The sequence below is a fragment of the Mobula hypostoma genome, chromosome 10 (assembly GCF_963921235.1).
Source record: "Mobula hypostoma chromosome 10, sMobHyp1.1, whole genome shotgun sequence".
NCBI lineage: Eukaryota > Metazoa > Chordata > Chondrichthyes > Myliobatiformes > Myliobatidae > Mobula > Mobula hypostoma.
This window is the reverse complement of record NC_086106.1, coordinates 104279710-104302289: the sequence shown is the minus strand read 5'-3', so window position 1 is coordinate 104302289 and position 22580 is coordinate 104279710. Positions and strand designations below refer to the sequence as shown.

Below are 22580 nucleotides of genomic sequence, written 5' to 3'. Positions count from 1 at the left end.
TACCCAACCCTGCTGGATTCTCACACTGCTTCAAAAGCCTCACTCCTTCCGAAAATCTCACATATGTGAAGGTCTCCCGCCACTCTGGTGTGCTGTTATATTGAAAAATTTTGGAAGAGCAGGGTGTCAAAGACTACGGAGAGAAGGCAGGAGAAAGGAGTTGAAAGGAATAATAAATTAGCCGTGATAGAATTGGAGAGAATACTCGAAGGGCTGAATGGCCTAATTCTCCTCCTATTGTCTATGGTCTCACTATTCCAATTCCACAAGAAGAGTTTAAACCTAATTTGCAAAACAATTGCACAAACTGATGAGAATTATCAGTGTAAAACACGTGGCCATGCTCCTCTGACCTCTTTCATTAACAAGGTGTTTTCATCCACTGAACTGCTGCCGATTGGATTTTTTTTTTGTACCGTTCTTCTTAAATTCTGGAGACTGTTATGCATGAACATCTCAGGAGATCAGCAAGCAGTTTCTGAGATACTCATACAACAACTGGCACCAACAATCATTCCATGGTCAAAGTCACTTAGATCACATTTCTTCCCCTTTCCGATGTTTGGTCTGAACAACAACTGAACCTCTTCACCATGTCTGCATGCTTTTATGCATTGAGTTGTTGCCACATGATTGGCTGATTAAAAATTTGCATTAACAAACATACAGATGTACCTGCTAAAGTGACTGCTTAGTGTATATCTACCTACATAAACACCTTATATACATTATAAATAGTCCATTTGCAGCCCTGAAATCCCCAGTCAGAGGAATTTAATTTTATGTAGAAATAATTTAACAACACTAAACATATCATAGCCGCACCACATGGTAGTGTACAGCAGTGTGGCTTGTAGAATCGCTCTCTGACAGCTCCCAATGACATGGGTTTAATCTTGTTTTGCAGTGCTGTCTGTATTGAGTTTTCATGTTCTCCTTGTGGCATAGATTTCCACTGGGTCCTTTGATTTCCTCCTACATCCCAAAAATGCGTGGGCCCGTTGATAAATTTTAATTTGCAACCAGTATGGAGATGAGTGGCACTATGGAGGGTGGGGGGAGTTGATGGGGAGAATATTAAGAGATTAGTGAGGGTAGTTGTTTGATGGTCACATAGATGTGGTGGGAAGGATCTTTTTCCATGCTACCTGTTTTATAAGGGACAATAACTTGCTCATATATATATATTTTATACCTAATATGATCCTTGCACTGTATGCCGCAAGAAAAATCTTAAATCACAAGGTGCACATATTAGCAAATATAAATAGAAATTCATGTGCAGTGTGTTTGCAGTATCTGTTCTTCATGGCCTATGAGCAGGATTCTGTACCATAAAAGGGATTATGAAGGAAAATATTAAAATTAAAGGCAACTTTCCTGTTATCCATCCAAACTGATTAAGGAATTCCATTCCTTTCTGTGTGTCATTCAGCCACTGGATTCTGTCCTTTAACAGTCCATGTGGCAAAGTTGTTTCCCATGATGGGGGAGTCTAGTACGAGAGGTCATGACTTAAGGATTGAAGGGTGCCCATTCAGAACAGAGATGCGAAGAAATTTTTTTAGTCAGAGGGTGGTAAATCTATGGAATTTGTTGCCACGGGCGGCAGTGGAGGCCAAGTCATTGGGTGTATTTAAGGCAGAGATTGATAGGTATCTGAGTAGCCAGGGTATCAAAGGTTATGGTGAGAAGGCGGGGGAGTGGGACTAAATGGGAGAATGGATCAGCTCATGATAAAATGGCGGAGCAGACTCGATGGGTTGAATGGCTGACTTCTGCTCCTTTGTCTTATGGTCTCTTATAGTCCAGGAGCAGGTGTAGGTTATCGGGCCCGTCGATCCTGCTCCACCATTCAATAAGATCATGGCTGGTCTGGCCATGGACTCATCTCCACCTACCTGTCTTTTCCCCATAATCCCATAATCCCCATAATCGTTGTCCTTGCCAGAGCGAGGAACTGGCAAATGAGCAAGGCACTAGTGAAGGGATAGTCCAATATCACCAATTTAGCATATGGCAACCAACTCTGCAGGTGTGGCCACAGTAACTTCTGTTCTTTTCTCAGACCTCCAGCATCTACTGGTATTTTAATTTTCATTGGTCATTTCAACGTTCCACCCCTCAGTGTTGTCTGTGATCCAAATGTCTCTTCACTGTTGATGGTACTAGACACAGAGAATATTTTATTGCCTTCAAATAAAAATCTTTTTATAGTTGTTCTGGATGAAGTTGGAAATGTAGCAGATTTTGATCAAGGCCTGGCATTGAGCACTTTACTTCCTCGTCCCTTCACATCACCCAGTTTTATTCCTTGACTCCTCAGTAACTTATCCCGGTTTAACTGCCCATGGATTCAGGTTTTTTTTTAATGTACAGCCTTGTACTCGAGTGTTAGTAAAATAAATTCCTTGAGTGCTCAGCCCATTCTAGTGCTCCCTCTGGCTCCAAACATCCTGACTCTCTGCACCGCGGAGTCCGAAAGCACAGGAATGCAGAGAGATCTTTTGTTTCTTTAACCCTAGGCTGCTGAAACAAGTTATTTCATCCTGAATGGAATCAATTAACCTACTGCAGACCGGGAAATGAATTTGAAACCTTGATGATTCAGAACTCAGATGACTCAGTACACAGTGACAAAACTTTTATTTACATGCCATCAAATCCACGCCAGTTCTCAAAGCTAATTCTTTGTCCTATTTATTTCCCTGTAATGTATTCTCTCTTAAATGATTGTTAACTCCAATTTGACTTCCTATGTCCACCCTACACTAGGCACCTAGAGAAGCTAATTAACTATTCAGCTAGTTGGAAGAAATCATGTGGGAGAAACTCGTGCAATTACTGGAAAAATATCCAGTAATTGTGTCAGCTTGTTCTTGCAGAAATGTGCCTCCAGTATAACATCCCATGTACCGTCAACCTTCAGGCCAGGTCACTCAAGGACTTGTGCTGATATTATTTTGCAACTGTGTGTGCTCTCTTAACTATGTGTGATGTGTGCTGTGTACTGTGTGTGACCGTATGTACAGTGTTTTGCACCTTGGCCCCAGAGAAATGATGTTTTGTTTCACTGTATACATGTGTATAGTTGAATGAATATTAAACTTGAGTTTGAACTCCACACAGACGGCACCAAAGGTCATTATCGCAGCTGGATTGCCATGTATCAGCAGCAAACAAGAGAAAATCTGCAGATGCTGGAAATCCAAGCAACACGCACAAAATGCTGGAGGAACCTAGCAGGCCAGGCAGCATCTATGGAAAAGAGTACGGTCGATGTTTCGGGCCAAAGCCCTTTGGCAGGACAGCACTGAATCGGTAACACTGCTTTTTCTCAGGCATTATGCTGCTCTAATTGAATTTCTTTTAAGGCATTTGCATCATTTGTAATCACTATATTTATAAAAAGAATTATTTCTAAGCCACATATTAAATAAAAAGACTAAAAAATCTGCACAATGTGCTCTTTATGTCCTTCATACAATTTATTTGGAAAGCAAATGGTGTCTTTTTTTTTGAGCAAACGAGAGAAAACCTGCAGATGTTGGAAATCCAAGCAACACACACAAAGTGCTGGATGAACTCAGCAGGCCAGACAGCATCTATGGAAAAGAGTACAGTCGATGTTTCAGACTGAGACCCTTCATTAGAACTGGAGAAAAAAGATGAGGAGTCAGAGGTAGAAGGTGGGGGAGGGGAGCGAGCAACACAAGGTGATGGGTGAAACTCGGGGGGGGGGGAGCACAGGGGTGTTGGGAAGTTGACTGGTGAAAGAGATAAAGGGTTAGAGAAAGGGGAGTCTAATGAGAATGACAGAAGGCCATAGAAGAAAGAAAAGGGGAGGAGCACCAGAGAGAGGCAATGGGCAGGCAAGGCTATAAGGAAAGTGAGGGAAAAGGGGATGGGGAATGGTGAAGTGGGGTTGGTGGGGGCCATTACTGGAAGTTTGAGAAATTGATGTTCATGCCATCAGGTTGGAGGCTACCCAGACAGAATACAAGGTGTTGCTCCTCCAACCTGAGTGTGGCCTCATCACAACAGTAGAGGAGGCCATGGATTGACATGTAGGAATTGGAATGGGAAATGGAATTAAAATGGGTGGCCACAGTGAAATCCTTCGTTTTCTGGTGGATGGAGCATAGGTACTCAGCAAAGAGATTTTCCAATCTATGTCAGGTCTCACCGATTTATAGGAGGCCACACTGAGAGTGCCAAACAGACTCACAGGTGAAGTTTTGCCTCACCTGGAAGCGACTGTTTGGGTTCCTGAACAGTAGTGAGGGAGGAGGTGGAGCCGCAGGAGTAGCACTTATTCTTCTTGCAAAGGTAAGTGCCAGGAGGGAGATTAATGGGAAGGGATGAACGGACAAGGAGGCTTCATGGGGAGCAATCTCTGCAGAAAGCAGAAAGTGTTGGGAAGGGAAAGATGTGCTTGGTGGTCGGATCCCGTTGGAGAAAGTGAAAGTTATGGAGAACTATGTGCTGGACATTGGGGCTGGTGGGGTGGTAGGTGAGGACAAGAGGAACCCTATCCTGGGCTGGTGGTAGTGGTAGGAGAATGTGGTGAGGGCTGACATGCACAAAATGGAAGAGATGCAGTTGAGGGCAGCTTTGATGGTGGAAGAAAGGAAGCCCCTTTCTTTGAAGGAGGACATCTTCATACTGGAATGAAAAGCCTCATCCTGAGAGCAGATGCGGTACAGACTGAAGAATTAAGAGAAGGGATGGCATTTTTACAAGTAACAGGGTGGGAAGAGGTAGCCGTGAGAGTCAATGGTTTTATAATAGACACCTGCAGATAAGCTGTCTCCAGAGACAGAGACAGAGAGATTGAAAAAGGGGAGGGAGGTGTCAGAAATGGACCAGGTAAATTTACGGGCAGGGTGGGAGTTGGAGACAAAGTTGATGAAGTCGATGATCTCAGCATGGGTGCAGGAATCAGCACCAATACAGCGTCAATGTAGGGTGGGAAAAGTGGGGGTGACAGCAGTGTAGGCGTGAAACATAGACTGTTCCATGTAGCTGTTCCATGGCTACACGTTTTGTTTGAAGGAAGTGGGAGGAGCTAAAGGAGAAATGATTAAGAGCGAGGACAAGTTCCGCCAGACGGGGTAGAGTGGTGGTGCAGGGGAACTGGTTGGGTCTAGTGTCCAGAAGGAGACAGAGAACTTTGAGTTCTTCCTGGTGGGAGGTGGAGTTGTACAGGGACTGGACATGTATAGTGAAAATAAGATGCTCAGGATATTTGAAATCACTGAAAAGATCCAGAGTGTCAGAAGTTTTTTGAGCATTGATCTGCAAACATAATTGCAATGTGGGTATTTACATTAAAACTCTTCAATTCTCTATCTGAATCTTACTGCTTATATGAACCAAAGGCTGAAACTGAGACAAAGTTACATAAAAATATCTACTGTGAAGCTTAATTTATATCGATAAGAAATAAATTAAATGGATTCACAAAAAGATAGAACAATTTCACAGACTTTTTATGATACTTCAGGTTCAAAGAGAAATAAAAATTAAGTAAAAATTATTTTTACTAATAGTTGCTATCTATAATAGTAATTGCAGGAGGACTTAGACAAATTAGAAGAATGGGCAAAAAGTGTTGATAAAATTCAGCGTTGGGAAGTGTATAATAATGCATTTTGGAAAAAGGTAAAAGTGCAGACTATTATCTAATCGGGGAGAAAATTCAAACATCAAAGATGCAAGTGGACTTAAGAGACCTCGAGCAAGCCTTCCAGAAGGTTAATTTGCAGGATGAGTCTGTTTTAAAGAAGGCAAGTACAATGTTGGCATTTATTTCAAGGGGAATAGAATATAAAAACAAAGGGAGAATGCTGAGGCTTTATAAGACACTAGTCAGGCTGCACTTGGAGTACTGTCAACAGTTTTGGGCCCCATATCTCAGAAAGGATGTATTGTCAGAAAGGAGAATGTCCAGAGAAGGTTCATGAGGATGATCTGGAAATGAAGGGGTTAACATTTGAGGAGTGTTTGGCAGCTTTGGACCTGTACTCACAGGAATTTAGAAGAATCCGGTGGAGGTGGGGCGTGGGATCTCATTGAAACCTACTGAATGTTGAAAGGACTAGGTAAGGTGGACATGGAGAGGATGTTTCCTATGGTGGGGTTATCCAGAACTAGAGGGCACAGCCTCAAAACTGAAGGGCAACCTTTTATAATAGAGGTAAGGAGGAATTTTTTTAGCCAGAGATTAGTAAATCTTTGGAATGCTCTGCCACAGACTGTGGTGGAGACCAAGTCTGCGTGTATATTTGAAGTGGAAGTTTATGGTTTCCTGATTGGTCAAGGCATACAAAGGATATGGCGAGAAGGTAGGTGTATGGGGTTCAGTGGGACCCAGGATCAGTCATGATGGAATGGCGGAGCAGACTTGATGGGCTGAATGGCCTAATTCTGCTCCTATGTCTTATAGTCTTATAGTTATATTTGCATGTTTTCCCTATTAAAACTTTTCAATACTTTTTAAGTTCTGTTAAGTGCAATGACTATCATTATGTAACACTTTGAGAATGCTGGTCAAAGTTCATGGAGAATATGACTTTGGAATATAAACCATCACCAGTAAGGCAACTTTTTGAACTGTGATGCCTTAAAAGAGTTTCTGAGAAAGGCTGTCTACATATTCCACATGTGAAAGGGCAGTTAATCCCGTGACAGCTGTCCTACATGCTTTAAATACCACTAACAGATGTTTAAAAGCTGGAGATGATAAAAGATTGTGAACTGCTAACATTTTTTTTAGCAATGTAATGAAGTGTACAAATCAATAGAGCTTTGAATTCTCATTTTGATACTTTGGGTCTTAATTTTCTTCCAAATTAAAAATACCAGATGAAGAATAAAAGACTACCAGATGATATTCAACTATTTTTCAAAGGATTATGAGCGAATATTGCTTGTCAGAACAAGTAACAAATTATTCTTTTACTACTTAGAACACAAACATAGAAAGTAAATAAATTTCACCTAACGTACCTGAAGCTGGAAGAACCTGCCTCTCATTTTTGTACCAGGTGATGACGGGAAAGGGTCGCCCTGTGACATCGCAGTTTAGGATCACAGTACTGCTGCTGTTGACCTCCATGTTTGTCAAGTTTTTCTGCACAATTGGGGCAGTCTTAGCTGGAATGCAACAGAGAAAGGGTAAAGACATTCTTCGTACCTTATCTATAGAATGGAAGGATACAAAACCAGACATCTCACCCTGCAAAAACTCATTTCAGGGAGGTAGCACCATCAATTTGCGGGAGACTCACGGAACTTCTGGGAGAGGTGGGATGTCTGCAATAGAGTAGCTCTCTCTCTCTCGCCCATGCTCACGTTTGCTTTCTCTCTCGCTCGTGCTTTCTCTCTCACTTGCGCTCTCTCTCGCTCGTGCGCTCGCTCTCAAAAAATTGATTTCCGTGATATTGTATATAAATTGCGGGCATCAGGGAGCCACTATTAATATGCTGGAGACTCCTGGAACTTCCGGGAGAGGTGGGATGACAGCAAAACACATGCAGGCTGAGTGATTAGTTTAAGTTGATGTCATGGTTGGGACAGAGACTGTGGGCCAAAGGGTTTGTTCTATATTCTATTTCTCTTCTTCTTTTTCTCATCCAATGACATTGACTACCATGTGATTGCTTTTATTGGTTTTTGATTGCCTGAGGCAATGGTAGAGAACTCTAACTCCTCAGTGGTTCTTTTACTTGTTCCCCCTCCCCACCTCACCGTTGTTTTTTTTTAACCTTCTCCCAGGTAGATGGATGTATGGAGTAGGTAGAAAGAGTGAGGAGTGGGTAGTAAGAGTGAGGAGTGATGAGTGGCAATGATCCTCCAGGCATCTTGATCAAGGGGCAGGTTTAATGTCTGGCTGCACATTTTGCCATAGTCTTGCTGAGTATGCTTTCACTGTTACAGTACCACATCCAGCTTTAGTGAGCACGCTTCCTCAAAATACTGGACATCAAAGCCCTGAAGCAAGTCCCTTTCCTCAGCAAGAGAATTTGATATTCCACCTCCCTTGCTTGGAGATAAAGGAGAGTGTCAATTCTTGTGTGGCTATCGCTTTGTATTTACAGTCTGGCTATTGGGAAGTCACTTTAAAATGATTTGTTACAATTGCATGCTAATTTTCTGGCCACAGTTATCTATGTAACAATCCCGCACTGTACTCAGATCTGAAATATTAGGAGAATTGGTGTGCTCTGGAAAAAGAAACAAGACAAATGGAAAATTTAATATTAGTTATTGGATGATACAATACCTTTTTGGAGTTCTAACCACACACTGAGGTTAGCAGTTAGAAATAACTTAATTTATAAATAACACTCTATCCTAGGATGAAATGGAAATTCCTCCTCTTAAAATATGTAGATTTTCAGTGTGCTACTTAATAATTATCATAAATGTTTGCTGATTCAATGGTTCAGTTATGAGAAGTGTGGTAATAATTAGCTGAAAGGACCAAGAGAAAACATTGTTGGCTTAAGAATGTCAGAACCAGATGACATCATCATTTTATAAACCAGTAAATCATCTTTTCTGAAGATCCATCAGCCTTACATTATCATTCAGAGATTTTAAAAATTGACTTATGTTCAAAGGTCTACTTCACAACCCTTCAAAAAAAGATTCCCACAGTATGGGAGCTCAACTATTTTGTGATATGACTAACAGAAATTACTCAGTACTGAACGCTTACTCTCTTCAAATGTTGGTATCTGTGTAAGCTAACGTTTTGGTTTAAAATTAATGTGGATGGAATTTCAGCATACAAATCTACCCAGAGCAGGTTGAACCCTTGAAAAAATATGCTTCTAAACAAGTGTGGTCATCTTATGAAAGCATATTCAGAGAAACTGACTATATTTCACTTTATTTATTCTTGGGGTTTGGGTGTTTCTGACAATTATTTCCCGTCTAGCCTCCTGGAGCCTGACACAGTGGAATGATGTCAGTGAGCAAGAGCCAACCATACTGGTGTGGCCTTGGAAGCACACAAAGGCCAGGGTGTGTAAGGAAGTCATGTTTACTTCCTAAATCAGGTTATCACCTGCACTGGGCATTGGGGTTAAATTGATGTAATCATTGTAGAATTGGTCAGTTTCAAATCTGCTACTGAATAAAGAACTTAATCTAGAGAAATCATTTCTAAAGACAGCTGACTGCGCATGTGTGTGGTGGTGGGGTGGGGGTTGTGTTGAATATTAATACGTCTTGGAAACTTGCAGAATTAACTTATTGTTTCCAATACTTAATTTAAACGACTGATATTTCAGTGTTTTCAGAGCGAGCCTGTGTGAGTATAGGCTGACATGTCTTAGTCCCAGGTCTACACATAATCTACTGATATATGTTGGGATGAGATCATCAGCGTGTGACTTGAGTTGTCTGAGGCCCAGTTAAGCGGCAAGTTCCCAAGTTATAAAAGGACCAGAAGCAAGGTGAGGAAAAGCACCAAGTATTTAGGAGCCAGAAAGCTTTTGCCTCATGCAGTGATGAGCAGATACACTGTAAAAATGAAGCTGTAGAAACCTGTAGCAGCAATATGGAGAAAGCATAGAGTGGTATTTGTACAGAGAGTGCCCCTGGAAAGTAGTGGTGCAGAATTAATAGGCTGAAGGTTCTCCTCTGTTGTAGAGAACATTAGTGAGCCAGCTGCCCATTAACAACATTAATTTCAGACCATTTTTAGACCTTTGGAGAATCTAAGCCACAGCAAAGCATATATCAGGCTGCTGTTTATCAATTACTGCTTGGTGTTCAACACAAACATCCCCTCACTACTACTCAAAAAGCTTCAAATCCTGGGCCTCTGTACATCACCCTGCTACTGGATCCTTGACTTCCTTATCATAAGACCACAATGTAGATTGATAATAACAACTCATCCTCACTGACAATCAACACTGGGGCAGCTCAAAGATGTGTGCTTAGGCCACTGCTCTAACCTCTCTATGCTCATGACTGTATGACTAAGCACAGCTGAAATGCCGTACACCAGTCCTTACTGAGCAGTTCAGCAGTGGAAAGGGTGAGCAGCTTCAAGTTCCTGGGAGGATCTGTCCTGGGCCCAACACATTGATGCAATCATGATGAAGGCATGTACCTTGTCAGGAATTTGAGATTTGGTACGTCACCAAAGATTCTTGCCAGTTTCTATGGATATATGGTGAAGAGTAATCAGATTGGTTGCTTCACTGCCTGGCATGGAGGCTCCAAAGCACAAGGTCACAAGAGGTGGCTGAGGGTTGTCGACTCTGCTCGGACCATCATGGGCACAACCCTCTCCACCATCAAGGACACCTTCAAGATGCAGTGCCTCAAGAAGGCAAAAGTACCATGTAAAGACATAAAAATTACAATAAATTATGAAATAAATAAGTAGTGCAAAAGAGAAGATAACAAGTAGTGTTCATGGGTTCATGACCACTTGGAGATCTGATGACGGTGGAGAAGAAGCTGTTCTTAAGTTATCGGGTTTGGGACTTCAGCTCTAGTACCTCCTCCCTGGTGGTAGTAACAAGAAGAGGACATGACCACAAAATAGCAATTTTCATGGCCTATATCATTGACAATAAATCTGATTCTGATTCTGAAATGTGTTCATCCCACCACAGAATCAGCCTGATCTATAAATGGTGTTTTCGATGAACCCACAGACAGATTTGATGTCTTTTGGATGGTTCACTCTGTTGAAACCTGTAAAAGCAGACGATCGGCAGAGAGTTAGTGATCAAATGGGTGAGGAAGACGTGTGCCTTTTCATAAGGGGATTTGTATCATAAAGTCAAGATGGAAGGGTGAGCATTCAGAGCAAATGATCTAAATCTGGATTTCATAGACAGTATTTGAGACTGCAAGTGTGCGTAACTGTGTGCTGTTGGGGACATATAGCGTGTGTGTGTGTGTGTGTGTGTGTGTGTGTGTGTGTGAGTGAGAGAGAGAGTGAGTGTGAGATTCAGTGTGTGAGAGAGAGCGAGAGAGTGTGTGTGTGAGAGAGAGAGAGAGAGAGTGTGTGACAGAGAGAGAGAGCATGCACACCCTGAGGACAATAGATTGTGCTCAGCAGGTTTCTGCTATTTGGGGGAAACAAGGAAGGTGTCAGACATATTGCCATATTGCACAGGTGTTTACTGATATGCTCTCTTGGACTGTAAGTAGCATGGTAAAGCATTTAATTCACAGCTCAACCCTCATCACCTTCTGTTAGCTGATGGGATTCTTAAGGCCTACTACGCCTAGGCTTAAAATTAGATTGCAAAAGTTAAGGCAGGTGATTTTATTATAATATTTGAAATGACCACCTTGACTCCCCTTACTTCAGTCACCGTGCTTTTCTCATCTCACCTTCATTAAGGCCAAAAGTATGTAAGTTTCAGGTGGATTAGGCTCTTTTGTCAGATATTTTGGATTTTACTTTTTGACACAGTCCCAACCACCTGAATTTGGAAGGTAAGGTTCAGACCTGATCAATTATAAACTATTCAAAGCTCAGTTCATCCACATCTGACCATCATACTTAGACTTCCAACAGGACTTTCTGAATTGTGTGTAGGAAACAGTGGCCTTTATTTTTTACCCTTGACCACAGATGCTCACAGAAACAATGCAATTTCCACTTGTTACTAAGCTGATGGCAACTAACGTAAGACCCACAAATGTTCAAACTGGACACCTTCAGTGTTGGTATGACAAAGCCTCCAAAAGTGGTAATTGGTGGATTGTTGAAAGGGTTGAAGTTTAAAATAAATTCGACGCATATGCAATTCTGCAAGTTCTATTGTGAGTAACTTACGTTCTACGTAAACATTGGTACGCCTCTCGCACTTGTTCCCACAAGCTCTATCTATCGCTTTGCACTTGTAAATTCCAGTGTTGCTTGTTGTCACATTTCTGATATTGAGAACCAGTGAAACGGAATAGTTTCCTTCAAACCTTTGGGTAAAGCGATTCAGTCGAACCTCTGAGGAATCCTGAAATGACTGGTAATACCATGAAGCGTCCTTTTCGTAGTACTTTCTGACTTCACAGGTGAGGGTTAAATTGTCTCCTTGTATCCATGATGTATTGACATTTGCTTCAAGATGCAAGATATCTGACTGATCTAATCCGAAACAAAGACAATAAACCGAGGTGACATATAGGATTTAACAGATTTTTCTTTAAAATGACCTCAAAACTTTTTAATAATTGATAAAATTTTCAATACAACATCAACAAAAAAATAAATAACACAAATAAAACATAATTTCAATGAAGTGGCATAAATTGGACTTGGCAAATATACGTGTGCCTTTTTAAGTATGAGTAGGTCTCAGGTTGATAATCCTACTATATCCCAAATGTCAGGTGCTTTGCATAAATATTTTTATGCAAAATATGTTGCTGGAACATCTCTGGTTGCTTTTTGCTGCACAATTATGGTGAATAATTATTAAAGTGAGCATCCTTTTCACATTCACTTCCCTAAATTATAAAATATATTTTCTCAGAACTCCATTCAGACTTACTGACTTGAAGATTCATGAGATTTGATTTAAAGTAGCAGATAACCCAAAATAATTCTTCACATATGAATTTTAATTCAGTTGTCTAATAGTCCCAAGTTTAGAAATTTTACCACAATCACTAAAATGATAAGATTATGATTAAATATCTGTATGAACAACAATAATGGTTTTATGCTCTTCTGTTCTGCAGCTTCACTCTGTTGGAGTGAAGATTCATTGCAGTTTCCTGTTCTAATTCTTTCCATTCCAGGATCATGAATCTACAACACTCCAAGCTTCCATCCATCTTCTTAGAATAATTGGAATTATTTTAAAACCCATTTTGAAATTGTCTGAACACTAACTTCATAATTTATCTTCTCAATTTATCTTGGTCTTATTCCTTGAGATTATATTATATAGCAATTAATACATCTTGAAAAGAAACTTGCATCAATTTAGAATTTTTTCTGACCTTAAAGCATTCCACAATGCTTCTCAACTAAGCACAATGTGAGAGAATTGACAAGTTTATCTTTATTAAAAAATATTTATTATCTTCTTGAGGTGTCAATTGACCCTCTATTCATCACTTCATCCAAATATCCGCACTTCAGTGAATGTAGCACATACCAACAACAGTTATTAAATGTCAACCGAGGCCCATACTCAAAACCTTGTAATCCATCCTGGAATTATGAGTTTGAATTAGAAGTGAATACTTAACTAGTGCAAAAATGCAGTCAACTTCAGTGTTTTTAAATTAATGAAACTATAATTTACTGGTGAGATATCTGAGGTAATTAAACTCTCCTCTCTTCTATGCACATAGTGTCCTTTCTGTAGCATTATTTCTTCATTATCTAAAGAGCCGATTTAAAAAAATGTATTAAATACTAGTAAACTAGTGGATAATCCTAATTTCATGATATATGTCAGTGATAATAAGCCTGATTCTGATTTAATCATGATCATTTTAGCAAATAACCCACAGTTTTCAAAGCAAAGAAGACATTGCAAAGAGGTTGATGTAAGTGAGTCATTTAGAATTCTTCCTGGGATAAAGGGTCTGAGTAATAAACCAATACGTTTATTTTCAGCTATGGATGCAAAAGGTGAAATTATCCTCCACAGTTGGAAGGTTGTCCTTGATACTTTAGAAAGCTAATGTACTTATTCCAGAAAGGTCAGGCAAACAGTTCAACTACAAGCATATGAACTTTATTCAACATTTTGGCACTTAAATGTTATTAACATACAGCGTTACATTGGAATTACCTAAGGAATCTAACCCTAAATAATCACATTATTGCATCTATGGTAAACTTGTTTATAGTTAATGATAGCTTACCTTGACAAATCTAAACTGATTAGCACTATATCCTCTAATAATAATATATTGAAGATTATCCAATCAAAAAATCACTCTAGACTGTTTAAATTTAAATGCATCTAATGCTGATTCTAAGGTTGGTAATCATGACTATTGTCTAATTTCCTCTTTGATAACTGGAAAAAAATACTTAATGTACTAGATCATGCAAACCCTGATGAGAGGCTATTAATATTTTCTGAAGAGTTTGACCAATCCCAGACTGGACATCATTAACCACTTGCTATAACAGGTTGAAATTTCAGATCATTAACCTGGAGTCAAGGGAATGGTTGAAGATCAGACTGGCACTTTGATAAATTCTCTTGTCAAGATATAAACTCATCTGCAGATTTTCTTTTGCATATAACCTTAGTATTTAGGATCTTGACACATGAGTAATAAAAATGCAAATATGAGACTGAAGCAAAATTAAAAACAAACATTAAACTTAATGAGCCCCTGTAAGCATATGGATTGTAATTGAAAGGTTGTTGTATTGATGTATACAAATGCTTTGACCTTATGCCCTTTACATTTTAAATAAGCAGCATAGTTTTAGATCTATTAACTGTCTACTCTTCGGTACTGGATGTGTCAATACTGTGATGAATCCATCCATTAACAGCAATTAAATACAAAAAAAAGAAAAATTATTTCTTATGTTCTTAGTTTTCAGATGCATCCATGAGCTTTGATTAGAATCAAGGCAAAGCTTAAATCAAGAAAAGGTCTCCTTTATCCTCACTCTTTGCCTTCTGCCAGTCAGTCAATCTTCTGTTTATGCTAGTATCTTTGCTGATGTACCATGGGCTCCTATCTTGATTAGCAGCCACGTGAGCGGCACTATATCAAAGGCCTTCTGAACGTCCAAGTAAACAGTATCCGCTGACTCTCCTTTGTCTATCCTGTCTATTATTTCATCAGAGAAGTCCGACAGATTTGTCAGGCAAGATTTCCTGTTAAGGAAACCATGCTGACTTCAGCCTATTTCATCATGTGCCAGCAAGTACCCCAAACCCTTAAAAATGATCTCGAACATCTTTTCAACTAGCCTATAATTTCCTGTATTTTGTCCTTCTCACTTCTTAAACAGTGGAGTGACATTTGCAATTTTCCAGTACTCTTGAAAGTTCATTACTAATGCCTGCACAATCTCTTCAGCTACCTCTTTTAAAATCACAGGGTGTAGTCTATCTGTTTCAGGTGACTTACCATATCTATCTTCACACTTCTCAGCTTCTCAAGCACTTTCTCCTTAGTAATAGTAACTACTCTCACTTCTTCCCCCTGACACTCTCCAATTGTTGACATGCTGCTGGTATCTTCCACAGTGAAGACGGACATAAAATACATATTTACTCATTTCTGGTAAATATCAATCTACCAATTTTTGTTCCCCATTACTACCTCTGAGGTTTAATTTTCCATTGATCCAACGTCTACTCTTGTCTCCGGAGGTACAAAAGTCATTCTTGAACAATTTATCATCAATCAGTGAAAAGAAAAACAGAGTTACCAAAGGATCTTGGACCTGGAACATTAGCTTTGCTTATCTCTTGATAAATGATGCCTGACCTACTGAATGCTTCCAGCATTTTCTGTTTTTACTTCTGACCTCCAACATCTGCAGGTCTCTTTGATTTTCAGTTACCTTTCAACTCCCTGGTGAAGCTTCTGCTTACTGGTTTATGCAAAGAGAACTGCAAAACTTAAAACCAGCAGAATAGACAATGAGATCTTGATTGTTGTGTGCTTTGATTTTTTTTTAGCAACTAGCAATTGTCTTTGCACATAACTTTGATTAAATTATTTCCCATGAGTTAGAAAATCTATGACGATCCCCAAATCTGAACCCACATGATATCCATCTTCCAACAGGCAGGTCTATGGATTTCTTTTCCAGCCTCTCTATTCCTGAAATGGAAACACCAAGCAGCTTGCAACCATTAGCATTATTAGAGGCTACACATAACAAAAATAGAGACTTTGGCCCATCAAGTCCATGCTGACCATCAAACACCTATTCACATTTACCAGTTTAACAATAAATCCAGTTTTACCTCCCTCACATTCCCATCTACTCCAACCAGCTTCTGCAACTCACCCACCAGAGACAATATGCAGTGGGCAATTACCTTTCCAGGTTGTACGGCTTTGGGATGTGGAAGAAAACCAGAACAGGCAGAGGAAACTCATGTGGCCACAGTGAGAAAATGTGAAGTCCACACAGACAGCGCTGGATTGGTTGCTAGCCGTGTGTGTAACAGCAGCTCACTTACTACCACTGCGCCGACAATCCTGTTGAAGGGCCTCGGCCTGAAACATTGACTCTTAAGTCCTCTCCATAGACGCCGCCTGACCTGCTCAGTTCCTCCAGCATTTGGTGTAAGTCATCCCAATTACAGATAAAAAAAATTGAATAGCTTAATGTTGAAGATGAGGGGGTCCTTGAAGTGACATGTAGTGTATGAGAACTTTGATGCAAATTCATTGAATGTTCTTTTTCGGATATGTCCAGATAATGAAGTTGATGATAGCTAAAAACCTCTTTGCCGGAAAATGCTGCCACTCCTTATATAAAACAAAATAAATCTCAGAACTAGCAACTTCAAATAGCAATTCTGGTGCCATCAATTATTGTTCATCAAATGATACCTTTGGATGGGCTCCAGCAGGGTAACAATGGGCCAAATCAGTTGAGAAGTCATTCAACTACAGACTTAAAGGGCTATGTTTGAGAAATGCGTAACAGGAAATCCCAGAAACCCTGAAGACAATTTTGCTTCAAGTGAACATGTCATTTTTTTTGCATATTTTAAAACTAGGAACAATACAGAATCGCTTTTTTTGGTGGCTGGAATTGGCATGCACAGGTTGTTTGCGTATGGGCAAATTGACAGGGCGTAAATCGAAAAAAAACCTGATCTCTGGTGACAAGAACAACAGGAGTCATGCCTTGTTTGAAAGAATAGAAATTACTGGGAGATAGTCAAGCTTTCATCTAGTTGCAGAGTAATAAATGTCATAAGAAAAGGTAAATGTCTAGGAAAATCATTCTGAGGAAAAATCATAAATTGTTTGTTTTCCAAAATTAGAACACATGCCTGGTTAAACCTGCAACCTCGAGGACAGTGAGAAAATGGTCGGAGGAGGCTTATGAGGCGCTCCAGGGTTGTTTTGAGGTGACAGACTGGCAGGCACTCTGTGAGCCACATAGAGAGGATATTGATGGGCTCACAGAGTGCATCACTGATTACATCAACTTCTGTGTGGACTGTAATGTTCCGACAAGAACTGTCCTTTGTTATTCAATTAACAAGCCATGGGTGACAAAGGACATAAAGGACATCCTGAACGCTAAAAAGAGGGCGTTTAGAGATGGAAATAGGAATGAGCTGAGGGCAATACAGAGGGACCTGAAAGCCAGGATCAGGGAGGCTAAAGACAGGTACAGGAGGAAGCTTGAGTGGAAACTCCAGCAGAAAAACATGAGAGAGGTCTGGAGGGGGATGAGGACCATCACTGGGTTCCGGCAACCTAGCAACAGAGGAGCTGAAGGCAGTGTGGACAGGGCCAATGAACTTAACCTGTTCTTTAACAGATTTGACATTGTGGTCCCTGCCCATCCCCCACATGAGTCATCTGTTGTCGGCCCCCAACCAAGACATATTCCACTCTCCCCTCCTACCCCTCCTCACAGTCCCCCAGCCTGCTCTCATGACTATACCCCTTCCCCACACAAAACGACCACGGTGGGCTTCACAGCTGAACAGGTGAGAAGACAGCTGAGACGTCTCAACGCGAGAAGCGCTGCAGGACCGGATGGTGTCAGTACCAGGGTGCTCAAAGCCTGTGCCCCTCAGCTATGTGGAGTACTTCACCATGTATTCAACCTGAGCCTGAGGCTCCGGAGGTTTCCTGTACTGTGGAAGACGTCCTGCCTCGTCCCTGTGCTGACGATGCCGCGCCCCAGCGGCCTCAATGACTACAGACCGGTGGCATTGACCTCCCACATCATGAAGACCCTGGAGAGACTTGTTCTGGAGCTGCTCCGGCCTATGGTCAGGCCACACATAGATCCCCTCCAGTTCGCCTACCAGCCCCGACTAGGAGTTGAGGATGCCATCGTCTACCTGCTGAACCGTGTCTACGCCCACATGGACAAGCCAGCAAGCACTGTGAGGGTCATGTTTTTTGACTTCTCCAGTGCGTTCAACATCATCCACCCTGCTCTACTGGGGGAGAAGCTGACAGCGATGCAGGTGGATGCTTCCCTGGTGTCATGGATTCTTGATTACCTGACTGGCAGACCACAGTACGTGTGCTTGCAACACTTGTGTGTCCGACAGAGTGATCAGCAGCACTGGGGCTCCACAGGGGACCGTCTTGTCTCCCTTTCTCTTCACCATTGACACCTCGGACTTCAACTACTGCATAGAGTCTTGTCATCTTCAGAAGTTTTCGGATGACTCTGCCATAGTTGGATGCATCAGCAAGGGAGGTGAGGCTGAGTACAGGGCTACGGTAGGAAACTTTGTCACATGGTGTGAGCAGAATTATCTGCAGCTTAATGTGAAAAAGACTAAGGAGCTGGTGGTAGACCTGAGGAGAGCTAAGGTACGGGTGACCCCTGTTTCCATCCAGAGGGTCAGTGTGGACATGGTGGAGGATTACAGATGCCTGGGGATATGAATTGACAATAAACTGGACTGGTCAAAGAACACTGAGGCAGTCTACAAGAAGGGTCAGAGCCGTCTCTATTTCCTGGGGAGACTGAGGTCGTTTAACATCTGCCGGACGATGCAGAGGATGTTCTACGAGTCTGTGGTGACCAGTGCTATCATGTTTGCTGTTGTGTGCTGGGGCAGCAGGCTGAGGGTAGCAGACACCAACAGAATCAACAAACTCATTCGGAAGGCCAGTGATGTTGTGGGGATGGAACTGGACTCTCTGAGGGTGGTGTCTGAAAAGAGGATGCTGTCTAAGTTGCATGCCATCTTAGTCAATGTCTCCCATCCACTACATAATGTGCTGGGTGGGCACAGGAGTACATTCAGCCTGAGACTGATTCCTCCGAGATGCAGCACAGAGCATCATAGAAAGTCATTCTTGCCTGTGGCCATCAAACTTTACAACTCCTCCCTTGGAGGGTTAGACACCCTGTGCCGATAGGCTGGTCCTGGATTTATTTCATAATTTACTGGCATAATTTACATATTACTATTTAACTATTTATGGTTCTATTATTATTTATTATTTATGGTGCCACTGTAACGAAAACCAATTTCCCCCTGGGATCAATAAAGTATGACTATGACTAATAAGCAAATATGCAATTTTTAATAGAAAAGGACAACTAATTCTCCTCTTGTCAATTCATAAAGAGAGGGAAAAAACTTTAAATTTAAAATGAAGGGGAAAAAACCCCACTGCACTAAAAAAAGAAAAAAAAAGGAAAAAAGGACTGGGCAGTCCATTCGGAGAATACAATCAAGAAAAAACAGAAAGACTTTCTGATCAAATTTAAAACTTCGAAAAAAAATAAAGTAATTGGAAGAGTAATAAATCAAATCAAATGAAAATATAAAATAAAAGGTCGCCATATTTGCTCAAATTTAAAGGATGTATCAAATGTCCAACTTCCTATTTTCTCTAAACTTAAACAGGACATAATGGAGAAAAGCCAATAAAAAAAGTAGGTGGATTAGAATCCTTCCACTTTAGTAAAATGGCTCTCCTAGCCAATAAAGTCATAGAGACTGCCATACATTGAGCGGAAACAGGAATATTTCCTGCTTCTGATGGGATAATCCCAAAAATTGTTGTAAGTAAATTAGGTTGTAAATCCAAATCCAAGATTTTTGATGGAATTTTAAAAACATCTCTTCAAAAATTATCTAGCTTTATACAAGACCAAAACATATGAGTTAAAGTGGCCACCTCGGTATTACTTCTGTCACAAATAGGATCAATATTGGAAAAAATAAGCACTAGTTTATCCTTTGACATATGGGCCCAATGCACTACCTCGAACTGTATCAAGGAATGATGAGCCCAAATAGATGAGTTGTTAACCAAATGTAAAACATTACTCCATCTGAAAATGACTCTTGAAATTCCGATTCCCAAGCATATTTAATTTTATTCATTAGATATCATTCGTGAATTCAGTAACCATTTATAAATTATAGCTATCAACCCTTTTTGAAATGGTTTAAACTGAAAGAGAGCATCTGTCAAATTAGGTGGATAAACAGAAGGTTAATTTGGCAACAAACCACATAAAAAATTCCTAATTTGTAAATATCTAAAAAAGTGTACATTAGATAAATCATATTTATCCACTAACTGAGAAAAAGACATTAAACAATCCCCTAAAAACAAATCTGAAAAAGTTATTATTCCCTTGGTTTCCCAAACTAAAAAGGCCTTATCCAAAATTGATGGTTTAAAAAAAAATTAAGATGGATATTACTAAAGGGAATAAAATTATTTAACTCAAAAAATCTGTGAAACTGAAACCAAATTCTTAATGTATGTTTAATAATGGGATTAAAATCTTGTCTATGAATCTTAGAAAACAAAAAGGGAGAGGATCTCCCAGTAAAGAGGCCAAAGAGAACCCCTTCTCTGAGTTTTCCGCCAAATCCAACCATGAAGGACATTCATGTATATCTGAATAGTGAATCCAAAAAATAATATATCGAATATTAATTGCCCAGTAATACATTCTAAAATTTGGCAAAGCCATACCACCATCCTTTTTTAATTTCTACAATAAGGGTTTACTCAATCTAGGATTTTTATTGTTCCAAATATAAGATTATAGAACCTATTCTGTCAAAGAACATTTTAGGAACAAAGGAAGGAACTGCCTGAGATATATATAAGAATTTCAGTAAAACTATCATTTTAATAGCATTAATTCGACCTATTAATGATAATGTCATAGGCGACCATTTAGAAAGCGTTTGTTTGGTGTATTCAATTAATGCAAAAAAATATATATTTATAGAGGTTTTAAAATTTTTTAGTAATTTTAATACTGAGGTAGGTAAAGTAATTTTTAGCAATACTAAAAGGTACTTGATGATTTGGATCCGAGTAATTACTAATAGGAAATAACTCGCTTTTATGTAAATTTAATTTATACCCAGAAAAACTACTGAATTCAGAAAATATAGTTAACATAGAAGGAATAGATTTCCTAGGATCTGAAATATAAACTAACAGGTCATCTGCATATAACGAAACCTTGTGTATTTTATCCCCTTTCTTAATACCCTGGACAGCATTAGAATCGATAAGAGAAATAGCAAGGGGTTCTAAAGCCAAATTAAATAATAAAGGGCTAAGAGGACATCCCTGCCGAGTACCCTTATATAATCTAAAATAGGGAAATTTTTGATTATTAGTTATAACCACAGCCATAGGGGCATGATAGATCAATTTGATCCAGGAAATAAAATTATATCTTTCCAAAACCTCAAATAAGTAAGACCACTTCACCCTCTCAAAGGCTTTCTCTGCATCAAGAGAAACAACACATTCAGATTCTCTAGATGGAGAAGAAAGGATTTTCTTTTACCAGAAGGAGAAAATGATGTTCATGCCATCAGGTTGGAGGCTACCTAGATGAAGTATAAGATGTGGCGCCTCTACCCTGAGAGTGGCCTCATCTTGGCAAATGAGGAGGCCACGGACTGACATGTTGGAACAGGAAAGGGAATAAGAATTGAAATGTTTAGCTACTGGAAAATTCCAGTTTTGGTGGATGGAGTGGATATTCTCAAAGCAGTCCTTCAATTTATGTTGGGATTCACAAATGTAGAAGAGGTCACATCGGGAGCACTGGATGCAATAGTTGTCCCCCAGCTGATTTGCAGGTGAAGTGTTGCCTCTCCTGGAAGGACTATTTGGGGCCCTGAATGGAGGTGAGGGAGGAGCTGAATGGACAGGTGTAGCATTTTGGCCACTTGCAGGTATAAGTGCTAGGAGAGAGATTATCAGGAAGGGATGAATGGACAACAGAGTCATGGAGGGATTGATCCCTGTGGAAGCAGAGAGGGGGTGGGGGAGGTAAAAATCTGTTTGGTGGTAGGATCCCATTGAGGTTGCAGAGAATGATGCATTGGATGCGAGGCTCATGGAGCGGTATGTGAAGGTGAGAGGAAGTCTATCTCTGTTAAGGCAGCAGGAAGATGGTGTGAGCGCCAATATCCAGGAAAGGGAGAAGATGAGGATGAGGGCAGCAGTAATGCTGGAGGAAGGGAAACTCTATTGTTTGAAGAAGGAGGACATCTCTGATGTCGTAGAAATGAAAGACTTATCCTGGGAACTGCTGCTGTGGAGACGAAGGAACTGAGAAAAGGGAATAGCATTTTTACAGGAGACAGGGTGGGAAGAGGTATAGCCAATATAACCAATGGAATCCGTAACCTCTCTTATGTTGCTTCTGTTCTCTTCTGACTGCCAGGATCAATGTTTATCCTCTTTATGCATCACCAAACTCCAAATCCCATCTTTCTTAGCAATCAGCCACAGTCTTTCCCATGTTCCCTCATTCATGTTTGAAACCAGCCATCCCACAATACCCTCTCTGAAAGCAAAAGATCTTTCTGGAAGATCAGAATGAGCCTGATCTTTCTGTCCCATGGCCAGTATCTTCACCACATATATTCCTGATCTAA

The 22580-nt window shown here is 40.3% G+C and overlaps 1 protein-coding gene and 1 long non-coding RNA gene across 3 annotated transcripts in view; one reads left to right on the top strand and one right to left on the bottom strand.

Moving 5' to 3' along the window:
- The window catches only part of kdrl (kinase insert domain receptor like), a 220621-nt gene that overhangs the window by 63616 nt on the left and 134425 nt on the right, over positions 1-22580 (bottom strand). For both annotated transcript variants that reach the window (XM_063060960.1, XM_063060961.1), the window contains exons 13-14: positions 11822-12130; positions 7012-7158 (exon numbers count right to left, since the gene is read on the bottom strand). In XM_063060960.1, coding sequence (XP_062917030.1) covers positions 7012-7158; positions 11822-12130 — 456 coding nt within the window. The remainder of the gene's footprint in view (positions 1-7011; positions 7159-11821; positions 12131-22580) is intronic.
- Positions 1-22580, top strand: part of LOC134353080 (uncharacterized) — an 81549-nt gene that overhangs the window by 5789 nt on the left and 53180 nt on the right. The window contains exon 2 of the long non-coding RNA XR_010019541.1: positions 3130-3321. This is a non-coding gene — a long non-coding RNA (uncharacterized LOC134353080). The remainder of the gene's footprint in view (positions 1-3129; positions 3322-22580) is intronic.